The sequence below is a fragment of the Paramormyrops kingsleyae genome, chromosome 19 (assembly GCF_048594095.1).
Source record: "Paramormyrops kingsleyae isolate MSU_618 chromosome 19, PKINGS_0.4, whole genome shotgun sequence".
Taxonomy (NCBI): Eukaryota; Metazoa; Chordata; class Actinopteri; order Osteoglossiformes; family Mormyridae; genus Paramormyrops; species Paramormyrops kingsleyae.
In genome coordinates, this window is record NC_132815.1 from 15,820,344 (window position 1) to 15,846,152 (window position 25,809).

The 25,809-nt window shown below is 44.1% G+C and overlaps 1 protein-coding gene and 1 long non-coding RNA gene across 10 annotated transcripts; one reads left to right on the top strand and one right to left on the bottom strand.

Annotated features, from left to right (window-relative positions):
• The first annotated feature begins 59 nt into the window (after positions 1 to 59).
• kcnk3a (potassium channel, subfamily K, member 3a) lies at positions 60 to 25,809 on the top strand. Of its 9 annotated transcripts, none has more exons than XM_023839402.2 (6): positions 60 to 195; positions 1,926 to 2,021; positions 3,813 to 3,899; positions 5,940 to 6,086; positions 6,814 to 8,678; positions 22,779 to 25,809. In XM_023839402.2, the coding sequence occupies exons 5-6, from the start codon at positions 8,396 to 8,398 to the stop codon at positions 23,633 to 23,635; spliced, it is 1,140 nt and encodes a 379-aa protein (XP_023695170.1). In that variant the 5' UTR covers positions 60 to 195; positions 1,926 to 2,021; positions 3,813 to 3,899; positions 5,940 to 6,086; positions 6,814 to 8,395; the 3' UTR covers positions 23,636 to 25,809. The 9 variants fall into 9 exon arrangements, 8 of the variants coding, with proteins under 8 accessions (XP_023695170.1, XP_023695173.1, XP_023695174.1 ...); XM_023839405.2 differs by lacking the exon at positions 6,814 to 8,678 and adding an exon at positions 15,796 to 15,920; XM_023839406.2 differs by lacking the exon at positions 6,814 to 8,678.
• On the bottom strand, positions 4,813 to 8,497 carry LOC111858035 (uncharacterized). Its single transcript, XR_002841496.2, has 3 exons — positions 8,450 to 8,497; positions 5,957 to 6,044; positions 4,813 to 5,020 (listed from the first exon to the last, which is right to left on the bottom strand). It is a non-coding gene; the product is annotated as an uncharacterized lncRNA (long non-coding RNA).

Here is a 25,809-nt window from a genome sequence, read left to right on the forward strand (position 1 = left end):
ACACGAGGACCGCCTCCTGCTCTTTGACGCGATACCGGGGCGTTTATTTCGCTGCTGAGCTGCGCAAGGAGCGCTGAATCCCACATTTGCACATTCGTGTTAATATTTTACCAAGTGTGTTAGAGATCGCCAGCCAAGATCTCCGGCCCCGCTGACCCGTCTGCAGCTGAAGTTCTATATCTATCGGTGATCATGGTAAGTTTAATAAAAACTGACTGACATTTAACGAAGAAACCACGTGTTTAACCTGCTCAGTGGAATATTTAGTGAAATTAACCTTAGTGTACAGCTCGCAATGTTTCAATCCGTAGGCCTACAGAAGAATACGAGCACCACCTAGTGAAATTGGGCACGTCTGCACTCTCCGGTGTTAGAACTTTTTATGCTTCTCGATATTCAGAATGATAAATTGCACTGAATCATTGTAGCTATAATTCAACATGTCTGAACTATATTGGACGGAATATAATTTCTTTAATGTAATCACGCGGTTTCCCACTGTTGTGAATAGGGCTCAGTGGGTAGCGCTGTTGCATCACACCTCCAGGTCCGGCGGTGCAAATCCCTCCTCCGCACTGTTTGCGTGGAGGTTGCATGCTTTCTCTATGTTGCGCAAGACTCCAGTCAGTCGAAAATAGTGGATTATTATGGGTTGGTGTGCCCATGTTGCGACCATGACCAAAAGAAGCGGTCAGAAGATAGATGGATGAATGAATGAATGAATGAATGAATGAGTTAAAACGACCACAGAACGGCATTGTCCTTCCGCAGTTGAATGTTTTACTTTTCCGCCTTTATTCTAGTGGCCCAGGTAACAGGGCAAACACAGACAGCACACTTCACTGCTTCGGTCTATGTACCTTATATAAAGATAACATATACATTTATCTTCAAGTTAGGCTACATCTGTAAAACATGATAAACGCTGCGAGCAAAGTCGGAAAATGGCCTACCTGTAAAACCGCATTGTTTATTATTTGACTGGGATATATTGCCACAAAATATTTAAGATGTTAATATTAGTTTAGTATTTTAAACTCAGGGTGTTTTCCGATCCTGATTACTGTACATGTTGAGTACATCAGGTACCTTCACCCTTCCGCTGGGTTATTTATCTGCTCCGCTGGGCTTTCTTATCTTTTTTTTGGGCACTCGTCAATGACGTGCATAACCTTAATGTATTTTAACATTATTGCGTCTTATTCACAGAAAGTTATATCAAGACAAGGACGCCTCCGTTGCACACTGGCTCCCACAGCGGTGCCACTGTGACTGGGGTTCATGGGAAACGTGGGAAGGACGTACATTCCCACAGACTCAAACATTTCCAGCGTATATATATACTAAAGTATATATCCTTAGAAGGGACATTTCTATTGCTACTTTGTGGTACGCCAACCCAGAATCATGCTTCCTCGGCATATATTTCTGTCATCTTTGATGTACGCACTGTCATTTATGTGGAAATTTAAAGCAGAGAAACAGACTATAACAAAGCGCAAGTCTACAAAACCCACGATGGTACTGATCCTAGAATAGAAATCCTAGCTGGAAAAGCGAAATATATAACAGCGTCTCCCAAACTCACAAACCTCAGTCGTATACTCGGGAGTTATAAATTGTCCAACAGGGAGAATCTTTCAAACATCCACAAGTCATATTTATCCAGGGACCGGGTTATACCGGACGAACTGCAAGAACATTATTAATTGTGTACGGATGGCGTGATTTATAATGAGATTTTTTGTGTGATTCATAATGCAAATTATTTATGAACGTGACTCACTAAAAACATTGCCCTAGGACAGAGTGAGGCTCTCGAAATTATGCATCACTTAAAGGGAGTCACCAGTAGGTACGTTGCTAGAGATTTTGGGCCCCATGAAGGTATATCCAGACCAATCTTGTTATTTTCCATTTTTTAGGCCCCCTGCCACTCAGGGGCCCTTGGAATCGTCCTACCCGCCCTTACAGCGCCCCTGGTCACCAGCACTAACCTGTTTCAAGGCTGGGCACACTAGGTGAGTTTTTCCTTCTACTGCACCCATGTAACCTCGTCTTTTGCACGAGTCGTGTGCTTTTCTGTCTTTTTCATGGACCTAAAGGACACTGGTTTAGCTCATTTCAGTGTTGCCGACTTCGGTCGGCTGGGTTTTCGTGAGATTTTCAATTCGAGACAACTCTGCACAATCATTTACATGTATGTAACAGTTCTATTACCTTGTAAATAGTCACTATGGGTTTGCAAACTACCCAGACGCTTTTGATGCAGCTAATTTTAGGTTTATAATCGAATAATATAGATTTGCCATAAGATTTTTTGCGAGTGCGTGAGAATCAGAAAGCGTCACGCCAGATGCGTCAGAGTTGGCAATCCAGTCATCTGTCATCATACAAGCTGACACACAACCAACATTAACACCCTAAATCTTAACCTACACGTTCGCTTTGTCCTGTATGGATGAATAGGCTGGTTTTGTCGCCACTTCGCTGATAACTGACTCCTGATTGGTTGGTCTGACGCTGTTCCCTGATTGGTCCCTGACAGGATTGGACGGCTACAATCATGTGACCTCCCCTTGCCCAGAACAGGGTTTGAAACATTCAGTACCTGTCTCTCCGTTCCGCTTTAAAATATAATGATGTTACCATGCAATGTGTATAGTAGGTTCCGGAGGGAGACAACGAGCTAGCCTTTAAAAACGGCCCCACGCTCCCCCAAGGCTGAACGTCAGCTATTCAGCCCAAAGGTCCCTATCTGACAGGATAACAACACTGACAAGGAGGTGAAGAAATTGTGTAAGGAAATGCCTTTCGATTTATAAACCCTTTCACCAGCCGGTGGAGCAAACAGGGGCCCGGGACGAGCCTCCGGGTGACAGACAGAAGAAGCGTTAGGGGGGAGGGAGGGGACTTCAGAGTCTACACCCCCTCCACAGAGAGAAGTAGGGGGCATTGACGGAAGGCGGTTTCTACAAGTCCCAAATGTTAATGCAAACGAATTTTTGTGAAATAAGCTTTCACCTGCCCCCAAGCATTCTTGTAATATTTTTATACACCACCATGTAGCTGTTTAGGCAGCGCTAAAGTTAAACACTGATTTGAATTTTCTGCTCTGCCGCATCAAGGTGCTTCCCGAAACGTGGCACAGATATTTCCGCCTGCTGCTCAGACCCGGGTGGACCGATTTTCATAAGGCAGCCTGTCATTTCAGTGTCATGAATAATACAGCGCACTGTAGCTCCTGCAGGGCGCGAGTCCTCAAGCTGACGCTCAACCGTCCGTTTTTTTCGGCGCGGCCGTGTGTGCGGGCTCACGCGTGTGGGACGGGAATGCGCTCTGTTGTACCAGGTGTCTGTTGACGTGAAATGCGTTTCCCATTAGACAGTGTAAACTTAATAAACATAATGAATAAACATGTGTTGCCGTGTGTGTGTTTGTGCATATAGATGTATGTGTGGAGACAACTTCCGGTGAAAACAAGCAGCAAGGACAAACCAAGTAGAAATCTTAATCCAGGAATAACCCCACAAAAACCGTTTCTGTCAGCTTTTCAGTTTTTTAATTCTCCGCAAGGCAGCATGTGAAGATCTTGCCTTATTCACCTATCGTCTCCGTGTATGCAAACCTTTCAGATAAGCCTGCCTTATGACGCACAGATTAATTTAAAAATTAAACCTTCTCTTCATCGTAGCCGCGGGACAAACTGTTAACCTTTTCAAAATACAGACGAATTAGGTGCACGGCGTCTCCTTGCTGAAATCCAAAGGAACGGACATACCTATGGGAAATTCTTATCCTTTTCCTTATAGGCGGCCTTTTTTATATAAAGACCCGTACAACAGTCATTTGGGGAGTAGAGAAAAACAGAAGAGAATGAGAGTCAAATCCATCAACTGGTGAGTCATTAATCACTGAACTGTCTGTCTGACTGATTTGTGCAAATCCCACATAAACCTCTGAAATTTGCCAGGTAAATCACATTACTCAGAGCTCTGTTTCTACTCCTCGTAACACCAGTATGAGATGAGGATAAGACTGTTAACTGTGTTCACACAAGGTAGAAGTCCTGCAGGAGGAGTACTACTATACCAATGTTAACTGAATATTTAAAAACCTACGCGTCTTGCGTCTCCCACATGAGATAAACACTTCATGATGGTCTTAACAAAATATACCAGTTAATAATTATATTCTTGTAGAAAGGTTCAAGCCAAGAGCTCATATCGAATACCAGAATTTTCAGGTAGGAAGCTATAATGAAGAGGACCAAACCAGGAATAAGACCTTTGAAATACGGGTGCATTAAATAACACCCACAATGAGGACCGAGAAAAGTGCTGAGGGGGGTGTGGCTTTGGGATAGATGTGTGATGCTGCTGTAATGAGCCCAGCAGTGGTGGCAAACATAACGACCCCCCAGCAGGCAAATTAGGCTTTGGCCTCACACTGGCATGAACGGGGGGGTGGTTCCTCTCCGTTACAGGATACATTATAATCCTATAATTAATTGATGAATATAAATGATCCTGAGGATTTTATTTCACATTCCAGTAATATGATCACACAAGACTTTGTTTTTATCACTTTTATTGTTAATTCTCAAATATTTTCTGTATATATATATATATATATATATATATATATATATATATATATATATGTGTGTGTGTGTGTGTGTTAAGTTGCCAAGCTGTATAGCTCTCTATTAAAACTCTGCTAATTACGGTTTATTGTGCCTAGAAGAGAAAAATCTAAATTAGTAAATATATCATATGGTAGAATGAAATAATAATGGACACAAATCTCAATTGTGACCTTCAAAGTTTTTATTATCTTGCCAATGCTGTGAAAATGCAGACCTCCTTTCCCTGACCATTTGGCACAGCGTGTTTGTTTGCTTGTTTGTTGTTTTTATATTTTCAGTGTCACACGCCTCTGTCACATGTCCAGCAGGTCACATGTCCTCATAAGTCATTAGAAAGACCTTCAGGGCATGGGATCACTTGTGTCCACGTAGCTGCGTCAAGGGACACGGTTAAGGGAATTTGTCGAAGATGTGAATCTACATATATTGACACGGAATTCAATTTGCAATTAGCAATTCATATGAAGGGAAAGTTTGTGGCTTTGAGATAGCAGGACTGTTTTGATTGGAGAATTGTGTTATGGTCTATAAATCTCAGAAGTGCTTTGTGATATTGATTGCGATGCACCGTATGTAATGATGAAACTGTCAGATCTGATCTTTCAGCGAAGCTGAAGTTGATTTCATTTTGAAACCATAATTATGTGGTCAAGTACCACCCCGCAGATCAGAGTTCCCCCACGCTGTTTGCCCCTACAGCAGATGTCAATAAAGCACAGTTTTAACCATGAGTGGAGGAACAATTATAGGAATAGTGTGTGGCTCAGCAAGTTTAGACTCTGTGCCTGTGATTGAAAGGTCATCAATTCAAATCCTGAGGTCAGTGGAGCAATTGTGGCACCTGGCCCTTGATCAAGACCCTTAATGTCCACTTGCTCAAGCAACTAGCTGAGTCTGCTTTCTCAAATACGTGTGCTGCTTTGAACAGAACAGTCTGGTAAATAGAAGGTAAAGTGACTTTGACAACAGACCATCCCAGTTTGAAGCAGCAGAATAAAGGTGCAATATCATATTAGAAGGTAACAAAACAAAAAAATAAAAACTATACATTTCAACTGGTATGTTTATTTTGGTTGCATTGCTATAATATGGATGAGAGTAATAGAAATATATTGAAGGAAAACAGTTCCATAAATGCAGGTATGGGGCAATGCAGATTGAGGGAGACCCTTACAGGCCATATGTGTATGTAATGACATTCATTGAAGTCACAGTTACAGTTAAAATGAACACAGACTGTTTCTTCTGTATAACACAGCATAAAACTGTTAAATTTGATCTACTCATCCAGTTCTGGCCAAAGGATACAATGCATCTGACAGGAACCTGACACAGGCATCGCCTGGTGGAAGACCATGGGTGAAGCTCCCATCCCACATGATTAGAGACGTGCTCTCTGTGACCCCAGGAGTGATCAATGGTGAAATGGAAAACCAAGGTAATTGATTCCAAGTGCTGCCTCTCGAGACTTTGAAGACGAAACACTCACATGCGTAGCTCGTCCAATTAACTGGAACATGTTGCTTGTCTCCTATGGTACAGCTGATCAAACTAAAACTTCTAAGCCTATACCTCCATCACACTATGAGGATGTCTAACAATAGCACCTCCAAAGTACGGAGTGTTCAGCTGTTACCTTTTGAAGACCTTTAATACGAACAACTGATAATCATCCTACTGCAAATATTTCTGATTACATGTGAGTCTGAAAATCAGGCCAATCTTCATCTCAAAGGGTTCATTTTTTCATGCACTTTCCTCTCTCAACGAGGAGCAAATAACGATCATTTCAGTTGGTGGAAAAGGAATATAGTGATTTAATTATAATCATACACGACTTCAGATCTAGCGGGGCTATTCAAATATTAATTACGTGTCATTATAATAAAAAGTCTCGGCAATGCAAGGGAAACGAACAGCATTTGTTGGTTTATGCAAAGTATACATACTACAGATACATTGTGTACATGACTAAAAGGCAACATTATAATTAGGGCAATCTTTCCTGGATGCTTCTATTTATACCGAGACCCATTATAAGCACAGTAAGATCATTGCACTCTAAAATAAAATAAATGTAGTTCCGCGCCAAGCCGAGCTGACACCCCCGACGCGGCTCTTCACTTGGGCCCGCCAAATTGAATTAATGACGGCTTTGTATTCAGCCAGGGGTTCGTCACGGCACCGGGGCTCTGACCTCCCGCTGCAGGCTCCAGGGGATCATAACACACACGTGTGAGTGGCAGGGACGTCGCTAGGGCTGTTTTTTTTTATTTTTTATTTTTTTATTTATGCATTAGCTATAATAAAAGCTGTATACTTCTCAGTCATTTTCAATAGAATTAGCCCCGCCTAGCCTCCATTTTCATAAATCTCTCATGACACCTTTGATTAGTGGGACCCCAACGGAGTGAGTCTACCAGAGGGCCATTACGGACGCGCCTCTGGCATTAAGAACAAGCGCAGAGTAAAAAATATAGGGTACCATAACACACAATAAATGCTAAATATTATCCTATAGGCCTAAATGAAAAAAAAGTTAACTTGTCTAGTTCCATAATATATGCAAATATAATTCCTACTTCAGTAAACACAATAGCTTAAATCGCCGGAAGGTGAAATCTCGCACCTTGTAGTCTAATTGCGAAAAAGGTTAACGAAATTCATAATTACGCGCAGGATGATGGAAATCATCCGATCCGTAAGAACATTTGTGGTCATCTGAGGGAAGCCGTTTAAGAAGAAAAATTACAGGGAATAATACGTAGTAAATATTCCCCTGGAGTCTCTCCACCAGCTATCAGCATCTATTAAGCTGCACACGGGGTTGACTTATTGGATCGAGGCAATAAAGCAGCGATCAGGCCGTGTTAGAAGCCCCGCCAAATACTCAGTTTTTACCCCAGGCTATGCCCTCACAACAGAAGCGATATGCCCGGTCAGTGGTTCAATGGCACTGACAGTCTGGTATAAAACGAGAGAGATAACAGGGGATAAAAGCGACAAGGCAAGGGACCGGCATAAGATCTAAGCGCATCCATTACACGGAAGAACGGGTTAAACAAATTTAAGGTGAATTGTTCTGATTTGGTGACATTTTTACTTCTACGGCCGCAAGTTTGTGACAAATGCTGTATGTTGTTTCTTTAGCTAAAGTGTAATGGTTACCTGTTATCATATAGTTTGCAAAACAGACACGTTGCATACTCTCTGTGATACAGAATTTGGTATTCGACTGCATTTAAACTTCTACATTTACAAATTGTCTTGGAAAACAGCATATATAGAGTGGATGCAGTTCAATACAATATTTACGTTAACTTCAAAACAAAGCGCTCTTTTAGTATACCATACATATTTTAACTCTGATTCCGACTTTCCCTGTCCTTTAATTGTATGCAGATGAGATATTTTGATAAGTTCTGAGATATGGCGCCCCGTAGCCCATCGCATCCCGCTAACTGTACATCCTAAATAGGAAGGATTAGTGTGCTGCGATACGGGACGCGTGCACATGCCATAATAGAGAGGCAAATACACCTCAGAACAAATGGCCAAATAAGGAAGCCGCGCAGTGGGTCTCCGGCGTGGGGGTGGTGCTGAAGGAACAGCTCCCCTTAACGTGGGCTTTGGGAATAAAGTGATCAAAGAGCGTCTGGCACAGCACAGCGGAGCCATGAGCCAGCCCAGCTCTCCATCCTCAAGATGTGCATTTAAACTTGTGGAGAGAGCAGCGCCAGCCAGATCATGAAGAGGCAAAACGTGCGGACCCTCGCCCTCATCATCTGCACTTTCACTTACCTGCTGGTTGGAGCGGCCGTCTTCGACGTGCTGGAATCTAAAAAGGAGACGACTCAGAAGAAGAAACTGGACGACAAAAAGGAAGAGCTTATGAGTAAATACAACCTGACTAAAGTCAACTTTGACGAGCTGGAAGGGGTGGTGCTGCAGCTGAAGCCGCACAAAGCCGGCGTGCAGTGGAAATTCGCCGGCTCGTTCTATTTTGCAATCACTGTGATCACCACAATAGGTAAGACTCCGGCGCAAGTTACTCAACACTACAGGTGTAAAGCAGAAATCGCGTTTCATATCAGTGTAGATGGACTTTCCTTCAATACCAATAGCTTGGTGATTTGTCGATATCCGGGCATCAGTTTTAAACGGCAAGAGGCTGGTAATAGTCCTAAAAAGCTGAATTGGCGGATTTTGAATGGTATATTTCGAGCGGCATTAGATGGCTTTCAGACGTTTGTAGACGGTCTTGGTGGATCTAGTCCAAGGTTGCTGCTCCAGACGCGCATCCATGTAAGTCTGTGTTTATTTTAGTCCATGACACATGTGAAGCCAGCTTGTTGACGCCTCGAATATAATGTGCCGTTATAGATATTAAGAAATGTTGCGATTACCGCCTGGAATTTGTAATATAAATGAGTAAAACGGGATTTTCATTAAAATACAACCTATTTTATAGTTTACGATCCCAATTCCACATGATGCATTGGGACTCTGCGAGTGGCGTGACACATCTTCAAAGTGAACTACGGAGGGATTTTGAGCTGTTTGCTCGAGCCGCTGTGAACCGAGGCAGGGTGGATTATAAACGTCTCAAAATACAGCAATGGCAGAATAAATCGAATCCCGCAAAACAGACGTATGAGTTAAACTGCAACCGGTTTTGCAATGAAAGGGCGTCCCAGAAAATCATTATACGCGAGAGTATTGTTTACAGCTCAAAGTCAGCCTCCTCCAGTGGAAATCATTTCAAAAGTTCCGTAAATATTTTCATGAACTTTATAATAATAATAGTAGGCCTAGTAGTAATAATAATAGGCCAAATGTTAATAATAATAATAATAATAATAATGCCTTTTAACCTAACTGCATTTTAACTGATATCCACAATGACAGCAATATTGTAGCGGGAAGACACGCATATTCCCGCTGGCTCTAAATGATAATTACATCAGGGCGGTTATTAAAGCCCCTTCGCAGAGAGCACGTCATGTACCCTAAAGATTCCTTACTTCTCAGGGTCAATCTGTAAGCCATTATACTATAATTTCAGTTAATAATACCTAAAAGTGCTTGATTTTATGTATGACATGCATATGTTTTGTCGCGAAACGTTGCGCAATACCTTTACACTATACAGTCTCTCATTTGACAATTGTCTCCCTGTATAGTTTAAAAATAAGCTTTTCGTGATTTACAGACTGGTAGAATTGGATTGAGAGAAAATATTATTAGACTTCACATGCAAAGCAAACGGAAGATATTTAAATAAAACGCTTGGAGAGAGCCGCAGAACCAGTTCCCTCCCCTGTCCCTCTAGATTCCTTTGGGAAGGATCACGTTAATGGAAGGAATGCTGAATGGGAAAAATAAATAAGCAATTGGAAAGTGTTCTCACATATGTGGCTTTTGGCATCAGGGCGGTTTTGATAAACTCTCGCGGACCTTTCACATGGTTCCTCTTTGGCAACCTTAGCTGCGCTGAATGCCAACCCTCCGTTCTCACGTCAGGCAGCCGAGCCGCGGAACTGCGGGTTTCTGCTGGGTCCGGCCCGGCACGACCGGACGCAATAAATCAATGTGTCCCACTGGCTGGAAAATAAAGCAACAAACGCGACTCGATTAACGGGCTTTGTTTATTTTCAGTTGTTATGCATGCGTGGCTTGAGGAAATTACTTCAATTACTCTGCATAAAAGTTTATTCGTACTTTTTTTATAGCGGTAATTTCGTGCATTGACGCAGCTGGGTAAGACTATTTTGGGGTGAGAATGCCGGCTTATGAAAATAAGTATTCAAAAATATCCCAGGCTGTTCTTTTACAAATAAGTTATTAAAATGTATGTTTTGGTCTATATTCTACATATCTACATATCTAAGCGTTCCGTGTCGCATCGGTCCTTGGGGTGACATTTTACCTTACATTTCATCACTAATGATGAACGACTGCATGGTGGTGGATTGTGGTCTCAGAGCCTCTTATGTTTGGGTTTTGAATCTGGTCCTGGGCCTGAGTGAGGAGTTTTCCATGTTCTGCCATGTCTGCCTCTGTGTTTTCCTCTTTCTGTTGTCCTCTTGCAGTCTGAAGACAGACAGTACGTGTGGCATGATGGCATTCTGTCTGGGATGTACCTTGCTTTATGCATTATGGGGTATAACTGTACCCGGCGAACATCATGTGGCGCCCTATAGGCGAGCTTCACTGCCGCTGTTGATGTCTTCCATATAAATAGTCCTCCATGTTTTCATTCTATCTTTTTTTGATCTTTGCTCCGTCAGTTTTTATTTGGGTATTGATGTCTAGTGTTTGACAAAACTTCAGAATGGGCAATATGGATGACCCAAGCAATTCCGAATGTGTTGTGATCATTCTGTCACGGTCTTGGGAGTGTCTGGCACGGAGGTGAGGCATGGTGCAGGCAGGAAATAGGTGGACGATCCACTGGTGGCTCGCAGGAAACTGAAAGCACTAGGGACACTACAAAACAATGGACTGCGAGGAGTCAAAACTAAAAAGGGGCACAAAGTAGCAGAATAATTTACAAAGAGTTACACAGCGAACGGGCAGGGAATCCAAAACTAGCAAAACCACAGGCAACAAGAACATCAGCAACTGCAACAACAATGACTCCACAAGAAGCAGGGCAGGATCAGGAACTTAAATACGGAGCGCAAACAAGGATAACGCAGGACAGGTGAGAACAATTAACAAGGGCTGGCAAAACGGGCAACAGGTGAAATGAACAATTAAATCAAGGAGCTAACAGGGAAACTAAGAACTGACAAAGAAACAAGGAAACAGAATCTAAGCATTAGGGAAATAATGAAGGCAGGTAAAATAGAAACAAAGCAAAAAAAACAAAACAGAATATAAGTCGCGAAACGCAGGAACTCGAAAGACAAATGAAACACCAGGGAAACAAAATCTACAAAATACAAAAACAGAGGAAGCAGAATTTGAATACATGACAGAGGGGTCAGTGACCACACACTCAGCTCATTGAGCTATGCAGCAGTTTGGGGAGAACTGGAAACACACTAAGGATTTATGAAGAGGAACAGGATGACCAGCGACATCTGCTGGCCAAACAGGGAGGAGACATGAAAGACTGGGACAGATGGGTACAGACCCTGACAGTTGATGCCAGATATGGTTGTTCCAGCAGTTCAGTAACAGCTGCAGTTATGGGATTTTCATACAATACTGTCTAGAGATTACAGAGAATGGTGCAATAAAAAATGATCTTGTTAGAGGCAGTTTGGTTGGCAAGAAACATCTTGTTAATAACGGATGTCAGCGGAGAATGGCCGGACTTGTTAAAGCCAACAAGTTAGCCACAAGTGCAAAAACTACATAAGGAAAGTTTCAAGCACTCTGTTAAATCCATGGCGTGAAGACTTCTGTAGGCAACAGGGTGCTCTTAATGTATATAATAAATGCCCACCTAGAATAGTTGATATACACTATTATTCAAGTTTGGGGTCAATTAAAAATGTCCCTGTTTCTGAAAAAAATCGATTTTGTCCATTAAAATAACATCAAGTTAATCTGTAATACAGTGTAGACATTGTTAATGTTGTAAATGACTATTGTAGCTGGAAATGACTGATTTTAAATGTAATATCTACACTGGCGTACAGAAGACCATTATCAACAACCGTCAGTCCTGTGTTCTGATGGTACGTTGTGCTTGCTAATCCAAGGTTATCATTTTAAAAGGCAAATTTGGCCATTAGAAATCCCGTTTTGAAGTTATATTAGCACTGTTGAAAACTGTTGTGCAGATTAAAGAAGCAACAAAAGTCTACTTTAGATTAGTTGAGTATCTGGAGCATCAGCAATTGTGGGTTTGATTGAAGATGGCTAGAATGGCCAGAAATAAAGAACTTTCTTCTGAAACTCATCAGTCTATTCTGAGAAAGAAAAGCTATTACATGGGAAATTTCTAAGTGACCCCAAACTTTTGAACATTAGTGTAAATCTGCCATTAATGAAAAATAAATAACCCCCTTCCAGTACACTGACTGCCTGTTTAAATGATGATCTTGAAGACAGCTCAGTGTGAAAAGCTAAATGAATCTGATGCCTGATAGAATAATCAAGTCCAGCTCCTTCCAAGGATGTTAAGCAGCAGCAGTTCAATTCTGACTGTGATGGGAGAACCCCCCCATGGAAGTTTAGAGTATCTGAAAGACTTTAGAGTATCACAGTGCAAGTTTAGAATACCTGCAAGAGTTCAGAGAATACCCAGGAAGGTTAGACTATCTGCAGGGGTTTAGATTATCCCAAAGAAGTTTATAGTATCCCTGGTGGCATTTAAAGTACCAGCAGGAGTTTAGAGTATCCCCAGTGAGATTTGGAGTACCAGCAGGAGTTCAGAGAATCCTCAATGATATTTAAAGTACCAGCAGGAGTTTAGAGTATCCCCAGTGACATTTAGAGTACCTGCAGGAGTTTAGAGTATCCCCAGTGACATTTGGAGTACCTGCAGGACTTTAGAGTATCCCCAGTGACATTTGGAGTACCTGCAGGACTTTAGAGTATCCCCAGTGACATTTGGAGTACCTGCAGGACTTTAGAGTATCCCCAGTGACATTTGGAGTACCTGCAGGACTTTAGTGTGTCTCTGGGAACCTTCAGGTTGCCTGCAGTTCCCTCGCATAGTGAGACTTCAGTATAAATATTGAACTCATCATCACTAATGTTCTATGCACTCATCACTCAGATATATAATATCACAATGGTCTGCTGTTCAGGTACTAAAGTGGTTTGGGAAATCACCACTGTATAAATTTGTATTATCCTGACATAAGCCTGGTGGTTAAGATTAATTTTCCTCCATCTCTGGATCTCCGAATAGTGAAACTTACTTTACAGACAATTTCTCACCAACAGACCGTTGGACCTGAAAATGCAGAGAAGCACCAGTGATGGTAAAGCAGTAAAAGCTTTTTATGTCAGAAGTGTTGGTGATGTATCTGCGTGGTGATAGTGCCTGAGGCTAAAATTTGTTATATTCCTGTTTCATGGTTTCTAATGGCGCAGGTAACATTTGTTGTGTGACACACAGAGGCATATTGTAGCAGCATGGCAAGATGGCCGCCAACACGCTCAAAGAAAGTGTCGCTCGCAGCTTCTCCCTATAATCGTTCATGCTTCTTTTGCAACCACCATGAAGGAAACGTGAGGCGTGATAATCTGGGAGGAGGATCTGGATCAGGAGCTCACATGGCAGATGTCCGTTTTCCGGATCCCACCCTGATGCTCTGACAGAACAAGCGTATGCTCAATCGCCCCCGGCGGTTTGGCGCCCAGGGAGAGACACTCCAGAGCACCTGCCTTGCCCAGAATTTTAAGTGATTCCGGACAGCCGACGACCGCTTCCAGTGGAAAAAGCCTGTATCTGAGCAACCAAATAAAAGCACACAACAAACTAAAGCAAAAGGCTGATATGAAATAGGCTGACTCTCGCAGATGTGATTACAACATGACTGGCGCGATTATGGGTTTTGCCCAGGGACTTCAGATGCAGGTGAGGTACAGGTCACGCCTTCTGTTCTCTTCCTGCTTAAGCACAGACACAACAATTCTCTGCTGTCAGTGCCCCGGGTCAGCGATTCACTGCCCTTGAGGCCTGGATGCATGCTGTCATAGAGCTGGGACATGACCCCTGAGTGCCGTACCCCTGGGAAGAGGTGTCCAATCAGAGCACACCTGCTTCTTAGTTGGCCGGCCCTCCAGAGGGATGGAGACGTACTGTAACTCTGCCAGGCCAGGCTCATGTAGCAGATGCCAGCTGAGAGCGGCCCGCTTCCTGACGCCCAGCCTGCACGGGCTGGCGCGTAAACAGCATCGCACTGCGGTGGCGTGAGTCCGGTCACTGCACCAGGCTGAGACGAACATTACGGGGATCTCGTGTCGGCAGACGAAGATCATTATCAGGTTCTACAAAGATCTGTGAGGTACCAACAGGGTGCCGAAAGGAGTTTGAGAGCCTGGTGTTCAGTAAAATCTTCATCATGCCTAATGACAGCAATTATGAAGTCAGCAAGCCTGAAATGCATGTTCGGTTATGTTTTCTCACAACTCCGCTGCTGTACTAAAGAGATACTCAGGCCATCCACTATGGAAAGCTGCATCGTCAAAACTCTGAGTCACCTTTCCAAGTCCAGCCTCCATAATCATTAGCCAGTTATGGTCAAGGAATGTTTTCCCAGTGTGGGAAGTCCAGCGATCCAGCAGGGAAACTGGTGTGAAATGATTTTGGCCTTTGGAAAAACTGAAGCACATTCCAAGCTTCATTTAAACCTGTAACAAGCAAGAGTAAAATGCAGCTGTAAATATGAGCAAATCATTCCAAAATCAAATCAAATCAAATCACATCACTTTTCTTGTCACAACAAGTGAAATTTGGTAAGTAAAGGTGTGTGAAAAACGTGTGTGTGAAGTCCATTCGATTCCAGGTGAATGGAGAGACTGACACAGAGCTTAATGAAGCGCCATGTTTTGCTCAAACTCTCCCGGCGTGTAACCGTCAGGTTGTAAAAGTCTCTGAAGGGTGAGTCAGGCCCACTACACTGTTACAAGCCACATTTCTTCGCGGAGATAAATGATAGAGCTTCTAAAATAGTCACGTTCCTGGTATCATGACGAAAGCACAAATAAATCAGCAAGCAGAGAGCTGGGAGCCAAGCAGAAGGTCGTTAGCGTGACGCCACAGTGAAGCCACCCTTTTCTAAACTGTGTAGCTGTTGTAGCCACCTAGATGCTAATATCTGTGTTTACCCTGTGCTCTGTCACTCTGTCACACTATCGGCTGATTCGTTTTTAAAAGAGTCTGACTGCTGTCAAACTGAGCTGTAATAATAAAATGAAGCAACAAGTAAATGTAAATGTTTGATCTTCTCTGAAATCGTATTCGCTTCTAAAATTAAAAAATGTCACGTCAATATTCAATTTTATGCCTTTATATTAATAATGCAACCCAAATAATAGATTGCAAGTTTTCCCAGAATCAGCATATAAATTCCTCATTCCTGTGATAGGCCACAGAATGTGTCTCGGTATGGAATCTCGTAGGGGGATCTCCACACGTGGTCCGGTCCGGTTTCTGCTTTTATCTCTTTGATTGCTAGGCTCAGTGGATACAGGCACCTGACCTCCTGCATGAAGCCTCCACAGAAAACCAACGCCCCTGCCAAGTCACGACAAACTCATCCATTCCTCTTGGCGCGGATCCACCCCCCTGGTCCCCGACGTGGTAAAACCCAGGTCTTGGTTGTCACTGTGCTCGTGGATGATTCCACTGATGCCTAGCGGGTGGAAAACAAAGCAAAACATCCATTATGGGCCTTTTAATACCCCTAATAGTTTTATGACCGTGGTTCTCCAATTTCCTTTTGCAAAAAACATACATCCTGCTGACGGCCGTGCAGGGCTGAGAACCACCGCGCTATTGGCCGGCAGGCTGAGCATGTGACCAAGCCCCTCTTCTTGTCAGGAGAGCTCAGTATCCAATGTGAATTATGACAGCTTAATGGCCGGAGGGAAGATGGATGCGGATGTTTTTTTCAGCAGATGGCTGGGAGTCTTTGTGTATTTTATTGTGTGACATATCTTTTAGATAAATTGATGAATAACATGCAATGGCTGATAGAGGGAATTACAAAACATCACTACTCATCTTCTCTGTGACATTGTTTTGGCTTTGCTATTACTTACAATTGTGAGGATTTTGGAAATTAGATTAGCAATATTTTTTATTAACAATTTAGCACATACTGTCATCCTGTCCAGGGTGTACCGCAGCCTTGTGCCCTGAGCTGCCCCAGGCCCCCATGCAACCCTGACCAGGGTACGATGGATGGATTTAACACATTATAATACTGTTCAATGTCTTTAGTTCAAGGATGGTAATTTTTGCGAAAACCTGGGTGAAACCCCAAAAACGAAGACCGGCTTATCACTTAACATTGTTTCATGTTAGTGCTGCTTTCATCCGAGATATTATTTCTTAATAGCGAATAGACGTAGTATGTAAAACTTCATGGGTATCACGCCTGCGTGCTTTCAGAGGACCATCTAAACATCAGGCCTCAATCCCAATTAGAAAACCAACACTTCCATGAAAGGGAAGGAACCGTCTTATTCTGAAATGCAACTGCACAGCTAAACATCTCAGGGGAGGAAGAGTAGCATCCAGAAGCTTTAAGGCAGCCTGTTGCAGATGAAGTTATCGTTCTTATTTCTGCCCACTGAGTAAAATAATAATCGGGACGATTTAGCCAAGCTGTCAGAAAGGAAGAACACACCAGGCGCAGCATTAGAGGACTGAGTTGGGTTTGTTGGTGTATCGGACCGCAGGACAGAGCTGAAGGTTGTGCAGCTGCAGGTTCTGTGAAGAGAACAGGCATGGAAACCACAGGCTGTCAGCTCAAGGTCCAGCTGTTGAACCACTGGATGGAACATATAATCCAAACTGTCAAGGTGGATCCAGGCTAGAGCTCAACCACAAACAGTACCACAGACCTTAGAGTACAGGCATACACTGATCCTGGATCAGTACATGCTGTGTCATCTCCCCCCCATCACTCCCCCATGGCTATCCACACAGGAAGCCTTTGTTTATATTAAACATGATTTTTAGTAGATCACGGAACCTTCGATCTCTCTTATACTCATATACTCGTCGATGTTAAAATTAAGCCAAGGGTCCCAGAAGCCCTTCGGTTCACGTTGTCATTCTTTTGTTTAGTTAACAGCTGATTGCTTCGTAAACAGTTACCGGGGCTGTTGTTAGGACAGTGAAATGGGGAAACATGTTCGCGGCTAAAAACACGCTGTGAGTGAGGAGGTCAGCGATAGTGTGAGGGTGTCAATGGAAGATGGACGAGTGCCTCTCACAGCAGGCCACTAATGAATATTTAAAGAGCGAGCCGGGCCGCCATAAAGAAGTGTGTCTGGAATGTAAACAGGGCGGAGGAGTGGCGATTAAGCTGCCAAGAATGGCAGGAGGGAGGGAAAAATAGGGGCGAGAAGAAACAGGTGGATCTCCCAGCTGTCCTGAAAGCATCCCCACACACCGCGGGTGACGGGGTGGGCGGGGCCTCGGGAAGGATGGATCCCTGCACTTCTTACAATGTTCAGGTTGTTCTTGGTATAGGTGCCACTCTTTCCATGCCCCGATCCTGTCCCTCCCCTCTCTGTCGGGAAACACGGCCTGATCCCGGTCTTTCCTGATGTGCTGACAGGGATGCACCCACCGCGGTTTATCATTCCATCTTTATCGGCAGGCTATGTAAGGTAACATGGCGGTATCACAACTCTGCCGGCTTTAACGTATCTGCAAAGCCTGTGGTGTGGTTTTGGAAAAGACCAGTGGGGTGTTAGAGACAGATGGAATTATGGGTAAAAATCAGGGACCTCAAACATTCAAGTCCTACTGCACCGTTGTACCTTAGGGCAAAGTGAGTGATGCTGAACTGTTACAGTAACATCCCTCAGTAAAAACATCCAGTTCAGTAGATAACCAGGTTCAGTTACGTAAAGTGTCGGTTTAAGCTACAAGCTTTTCTCTGTCCCATCGTATTGGTTCTCTGTTTCAAATCATCATATTCTTCTTTTCTTATTCCTGAAATATCCCAGTAATCCCTTTCCTCTCTGAAGCTGAAGCTGAAGATTCTTAGCTTTTGTCATGAAATGCTTACAAGGTGAAAGTGTGACAACATCAAACGGGTTTTTCCGGTGATGTCCCAAGCCTCTGCCTTCCAGACGCCTCTGAATGGATGAATCCAAAGCCCTGCCATCTCAAATCCAGGGTTTCTCTGACTATCGATGCTCTCATTCTGGCAGAAATATGAACTGACTCACAAAAGCTGGGTTTTCAGCACGGGTTCAGTTTTCGCTCTTAACCAGATTCCAGCTCGCTTGTCTGTTGACAAGGGTCCATCTCCACTGAAGCGTGCCTCACGACACAGACTGACATACGGGAGATAATCTAGCGAGGATGAGAGCAGCGTGAGTGCTTCCCAAGGCATCCTGGGTGGGGGGGTCCCATCACCACCACGCTGAGCTTCAAAGTGCTTTCGAAGCATTTTTAGCTCAGCTAATTGCGACTGCGAAAGTCGGCGCGAGGCATCATACGATCGGCTGTGAGCTGAGCGTCAGGGAGCACGAGGACCTTTAGCCACGAAAGGGGCAGGAAATGCTCTTTCAATCGCGCAAGAGCCCCCGGAAATATCAAATGTTTAATTTAGGAAATCGGGAATATGGCTCGATCTTGGAAACACCTGCAGAAATTCAGTTAGGGTGGAGGAATAATTGGGGTTTGGCTTTTAGCGGAAAGAGTGAACGGCAATAAAGGCCCAGTAATGGTGAGGAGGGAATTAACAGCAGATGATGGAACGGATTAAAATTCATTAAGAGACACGTACTTTGGAGCCCCTGGGAAATGCCAGAAATGTGGATAAATGGATCCAAGTCTGACTCCTTCGTCCAGCCAAGTGGGCTTTTATTGTCATACCATCCAGATACAGCTATACAGCGGCTTGAGATAACATTCTTCCAAGAGCACAGGGAAACATACAGAGAGCAAGCCAATGATGACAACAGCAATAATAGTAATAATAATAATAATAATAATAATAATCAAAATAAGGATAATAATAATAATCACCATTAAGTGGGCTTTATTGTCATACCATCCAGATACAGCTATACAGCGGCTCGAGATAACATTCTTCCAAGAGCACGGGGAAACATACAGAGAGCAAGCCAATGATGACAACAGCAATAATAGTAATAATAATAATAATAATAATAATAATCAAAATAAGGATAATAATAATAATCACCATTAAGTGGGCTTTATTGTCATACCATACATATATAGGTGTACAGTGGCACATAATAACATTCCCCCAGGATAAATATAGTCACACAAACAAACAACCAGACAGATAAATATACGGTTAAACTGACGGGGGCACATATCCAAGATGTTTCAGCTAGTTAAAGTCATCTGACCATTGAGAGGTATGATCACATGGTGAATTCAGCTCATGCCTCACTAACCATCAGGTCTGGCTGTAAACATCCGTGGGTGCAGCTGTGTCACAGCAGCTTTCCTGTGACAGTCAACAGAAGGCAAATCCGGGTCACCGTCCGCCATGAGCCTCGTTGACGCCGTTGCCCTTCGCCACTCCTGTACAGGACCATTTCCTCACACGCACTGCGGGCCTCTGATCCCACTCAGCCTGATGGGATTTCAGCTGTTGGATGAATCATAAACTGAGGCGTGAAATCACATCAGTAAAATTATCGGCAAAAATTATCACAATTTTTAATGCTAAAAAATACTGCCTGACCTCACGCCAAGGCTGATGACGGCCTTCTTACGGGTTTTTTTCTGTAACGTTTTTTACTTACTTAGCAGATGCCTTTATCCAAAGTTTTTGGAAATGCAGGGTCAGTTCCCTGGTGAAATTGAGGGCCCAACAGTGAAATCACTCTGCTCACCTTGGGATTTGATCCGGCACCTCTTTGATCATAGCATCCTAACCCACTGAGCTGCACATTGCCCCCTATAGGTCTGTGTTTGGAATTAAGGACAGTAAAATATATTTAAGGATTACATAGGAGCGTGATGAGTCTAACAGATTAAGAGCAAGGCTTTGTTTGACACACTTATCTAGCGAATGCCTGTGTAATTAAATATGGTCAGAGCCAGACTGAGGAAACAGCCCTCTTTCTGGAATAATCCCTTATTTTGGCACTATTTGTTTAGGGAATTGTTTCATTAGCGGGAGAGCACTGTGAATCAGGATCCACAAATCGTTCCCAGAAACACAAGGTGACACTGGTGGTGGATCCAGCCTTCCTGCATTCCTGTCATCCCGCAAAAATGCGCGTTTGTCTAATTAGGAAACCAGCGTGGAGCGATTTGGACTAGAGACGATCCTGAGAAATGTGGGAAGGGGTGTCGCCGCCCTGCTGGTAAAAGCCTCTCCCTTCCTCTGTCTCCATCTGATCTGCTATAACATGCCCCTGCTGACAATAAACGCCATCCCAGAGTGACTTTACGCATGACAACCATGACCGGCGTGTTTTATGAGATCAGCAGCACTGTCACACAGAGTCCTGCTCATTACATGCAATCACGCGTATGTCAGCGTGAGCTAATTCATCAGATGGCTCAGTGCCATTAATAATTACCAAGCAGGTAGATTAATAAGTAAGAAAATAGCCTGTCTTCTTAACAGCATGTCATTGGTAATGAGTCACAGGTCGGTTTAGATTGATGAGCAGTATGTTAAATTCCCTGCGTAATGCAGTCTGTCTGTATTATCTGTCGGACATTTGGACTGTAAAAGGCATTGAATGTGGAAGGATGCACTGTTTGTTTTTATGCACTAGAAATGAAATTGCATGTTTTGGTGATATTCAGCCAACCTCAAGCAAACACAGATGTTACCCAGTCTGCTTAATTTTTGACTAATCCCAAATAGTACAAAGAAAAACATTACATCACTGACTACAGCAACACCAAAACCAGACAACACCAGACATTTTCAGGCTCATTATAAGACTGTCTACAAATGGCTATGTACACAGGGAAGGAAATGTCAGGCTCCTGAGTGCCCGGCTGATCACATGATGCATGTCTGAGCCTGCATTCAATTAAAGAGCACTGACATCACACCTCTTAAATTGCCATGTACCCTAAAATTACATGTGCTGGCAGAATGTGGCAGCTGATGTGAGGGAAATGCAGCATGTTCTTGATTCGGGAGGGTTTGGAGCCCCCAGTGGCACGTCAATGTATGCTTTGGGGGGAGACAGGAACTCAGACAGGAAAATGAAAAGAAAGTGCAGGACATCACTGGAAAAAGAGGAGAGGCCATCATTACATAATAGCAGCAGTGATATATTGCAGTTCCCCTGAGAGCCTCAGGGGGGTGGTTTGCTCTCCAATCAGAGACCAGGGATGGAGTCTCATCAGGGCTGCCTGTGAGTGGCACGTGAAGCCACATGGGTGTCCTTTAAGGTGATGCTCGTCACTGTACTAATTAAGGCTCCATCATTAGTCCAGGCCCGGGTCGATATTTACAGCACGGCCATGACAGTGTGAGAGATGGTGGCTTTAAGTCATTGCAACCTTCTGAGCTGGGAATGATTTCCATGGTTTTACTGGGCTTTGGGCTGGCATTCATTTTTATAACTGTAAAGGACACACAGGCAGTTAAAACCGTTCCAGCAACTTCTTCTTGCAGATTCTCTAGCCTCTGGGTTCTGGCAGAGCTATACCTGCATTACCATGTGAGGAACCTCCATTCCCAGTGACAACTATGCAACCGGGTTTAAAAAAAAAAGACCACTTTTCCGCTATTCGTATTCTTAATTTAGTGTTTGGTCCAAGAAAACATAACTGTTCCGATTTAAAATTCAAACTTGGCTATATTCTGATTATAAAAAATGTTTTAGATAATTAGAAGTAAATAATTTTAATAGACGTGTTTCAAGTGCAGTTCAGCCTGTGAAGGATTGCCTGTCACTGAATCACGCGGCTCGTTCTCACAGATCATGCTGATAAAGATCTAGTTGGCCAAGCTGGCTTATCTCTCAAAGTCCTCAGCGTGTTGGCAGGAAGACGAGAACAGGAGACTTTCTGTGTGAGAGAGAGAGAGAGCCTTAGTGTGAGCTCAGTCATCAGCCACAGATAGTAGCAGGATTAGTGTGAGTTCAGTCATCAGAGACAGATAGTAGAAGGATTAGGGTGAGCTCCATCATCAGGGACAGATAGCGGCAGGCTTAGTATGAACTCATTCATTAGTGACAGACAGTCTGAGGCTTAGTGCGAGCTCAGCCATCAGGCACAGACAGCAGGAAGATTAGTGTGAGCTCAGCCATCAGGCACAGATAGCAGGGGGATTAGTGTGAGTCAGTCATCAGGGACAGACAGTCTGAGGATTAGTGTGAGCTCCATCACCAGGGATAGATAGCAGGAGGCTTAGTATGAACTCATTCATTAGTGACAGACAGTCTGAGGCTTAGTGTGAGCTCAGTCATCAGGCACCATCTGTTAACGTCCACCTCTCCATTTTCCCCGTCTGTCACACAGGGTATGGGCACGCTGCCCCAAGCACAGACGGTGGGAAGGTCTTCTGCATGTTCTATGCGCTCCTGGGAATCCCACTCACCTTGGTCATGTTCCAGAGTCTGGGTGAGCGCATCAACACCTTTGTCAAGTACCTGCTCCACCGCCTGAAGAAGTGCCTTCGTCTGCGGCGGACGGAGGTGTCCATGGCCAACATGGTGACCATCGGCTTCATCTCGTGCATCAGCACGTTGTGTGTGGGGGCCGCCGCCTTCTCCCGCTATGAGGACTGGAGCTTCTTCCACGCCTACTACTACTGCTTCATCACGCTCACCACCATTGGCTTTGGCGACTACGTGGCATTGCAGAAAGACCACGCCCTGCAGACCAACCCCAAATATGTCGCCTTCAGCTTCATCTACATCCTCACAGGCCTCACCGTCATCGGGGCCTTCCTCAACCTAGTGGTGCTGCGCTTCATGACCATGAACGCAGAGGATGAGAAGCGGGACGCCGAGCACCGGGCGCTGCTGTCGCGTTCTGGCCGGGCCGGCCTCCCGTGCTGTGCGCCGGACCCGCCGTCATCCTCGTCGGGCCGTGGCCTCCGCAATGTCTATGCTGAGGTCATGCACTTCCAGTCGATGTGCTCCTGCCTGTGGTACAAGAGCAGGGAGAAGCTGCAGTACTCCATTCCCATGATGATTTCCCGGGACCTATCCACCTCCGATGCCTACATGGGCCAGGGTGAGGCCTTCACCGACCCCCACGCCAACGGCTGTGTCTGCAGCCTACAGCGGCGCTCTGCCATCAGCTCCGTGTCCACTGGCCTGCACAGTCTCTCCACTTACAGGGCACTTATGAAACGACGCAGCTCCATCTAGCTGCCGGAGGACTCACCGCATTTTATCTAGCAAATGGAACCGAAACTCGGATTAGATACAGGCAGAACATTCCTCTTTGGTGTAGTTGTCTTTCACCTGTTTTGGGACATATAGGAATGGATAAGTGAGGAGGAAGCTCTTTAGTAAGTCATGCTACACTTAGTGATTCATACTTTTATGATATGAAATATGCAGGACAGAGATATTTATCAGATGATCCCATCATTAATTAATATCCTAATACTTTGTTTTTATAAAATGAAATTGTGTCTTCGTTTCCCTTGAAGACTAAGGGGACACTTTCGAGTGCAGGAATATTTAAGAAATGTGTATATATTTGTAATTTTCACAATTAACAGAATTATAACTCTATCAGGGGATATTATTTTTGCTGCCAAAGGATTTAAGTCTCACAGTCTCACCTGATGTCCAGCCCATGACAGATCAGTCTCCCCCACTGTGTTTCTCAAAAATACTTTTCCCGTGCACATAAGCTGCTCTAACCTTGCTTTAATGTCTTGCGGCACATGGTACATCGAGTGTATAATGAGTAATTGAGGGTTAATGGCACTTTAGGAAACCATCTTAGATATCAGCACGCTGGTACTCATGGCAGAACCAGCCGAATGAACACTATAGCGTCTGAGTTTGGAATTTAACGGGAATTTCATATCCTTTGAAATGTGAAGACGTGTCGATCGCTGGTAGAGTGGGACAAAAAACAAAGGTGTGGGAACAAGAAGATGGTGCTTGAGGACAGTGTGGGTCTGGACGAGTGATCAAGGGTCCAAAAACATGGTACGGGAATCAGACAGCACTCACTCGTCATGGTCTGTGCGTCTGCTGACGGTCCTACAAACTGGATGATGGATGTCAAAGTCAACATCACTGTGCACATGCACAACAAGATGAGGTGACCGAGTGGGACCGATGTGTGACCAGGCGTCAGACTGTGGCCTCCCTCTGATAAGTGGCTCCCAGAATGCCGAGATTCTATCTGAAACAGCCGCGATTCCAGCAATATCTGGTGGTGGGAACTTGCCTTTTTGTGTGTCCTCTGTCCTCTGATTAAAAGAACAGACCCATATCACTCGAGGAGGATGCATCGCATGTCACTACAAAAGTAACATTCCCTTTTCTGCTGAAACTGGGTGACAGCAAGGTAAACGATTTCCCAAGGCTGTCGACGCAGGTCCGTGCGTCCGTTTGCGGAATGCGCTGCAAAGGACGCCTCCCTGAAGTACATCACTGCCCTCTGCTGCTCAGATGCCCTTTCCCTGTGCCCTTCCCACCGCCGGATCTGCCAGCATCTCGTCGGGGGACTCCCTTGACCTGCACTGAACTTCACCGTCCATGCAGACCAGCGTAAAATGTACTTTTAGAGCTGGTGGGACCTTCTAATGAGGATGTCATTCCCAAACCTGAGACAGTTATTTTTGAGACACATTCCTACAAGACTTAACACAGTTTCCACAGCTGAATTTTTCAGTGGTTAAACTGCTTTTAAAGTCACTGAGGTCATGTGTTAATATGTCAGCTGACACAGCCTAGTGTGGTACAGACTGCTAATGTCCCTATGTATATGTCCATCTGTGCCCAACGATGGTATAGACCACCACTCTAATCGCACATTTGCATGGGGCCCCTTAGGTTTGGGGCCCCTTTGTTAGCCGCAAACAGTCACTACACGGGGTGGTGGACTTCTTGAGTGTGGCCCCAGAAACAGCAAACCCTCCTCTCTGTATGTACAGGATGAGGCCATTGCTGGGCAGAGGTCTATCCATTTCGTGTGGCCTCGGTGCTGGTATCCATTTTCACCCAGGATCTGAACCTCTGTGTTGTGTTTGGTTTACAGTGCTTATTCGTAGACCTTAGGGATGAATTGAGTAAATACTCACTGTGATTTCTCTCCCCTTCCACTCCATTAAGAAGGCATACACCTCTGATGGAGGTTTCTAGAACAAAAGTAGCTTGAATCAGCATACTATGGGCTGTCAGAAAAGGGTGTAATTTCCATTTACAAGAGATTCCATAAATATTTGAAGAGTTTAATGTCTCACTGTCTCAGAATTATTTAACGAAAAGTACTGTTATGCTGGCGTGTGAAATTAAAGAATGATTACCTTGCCACTGATAAGAAATTTTCTGTAATTAAAGAAGTCTAGATATAGAAA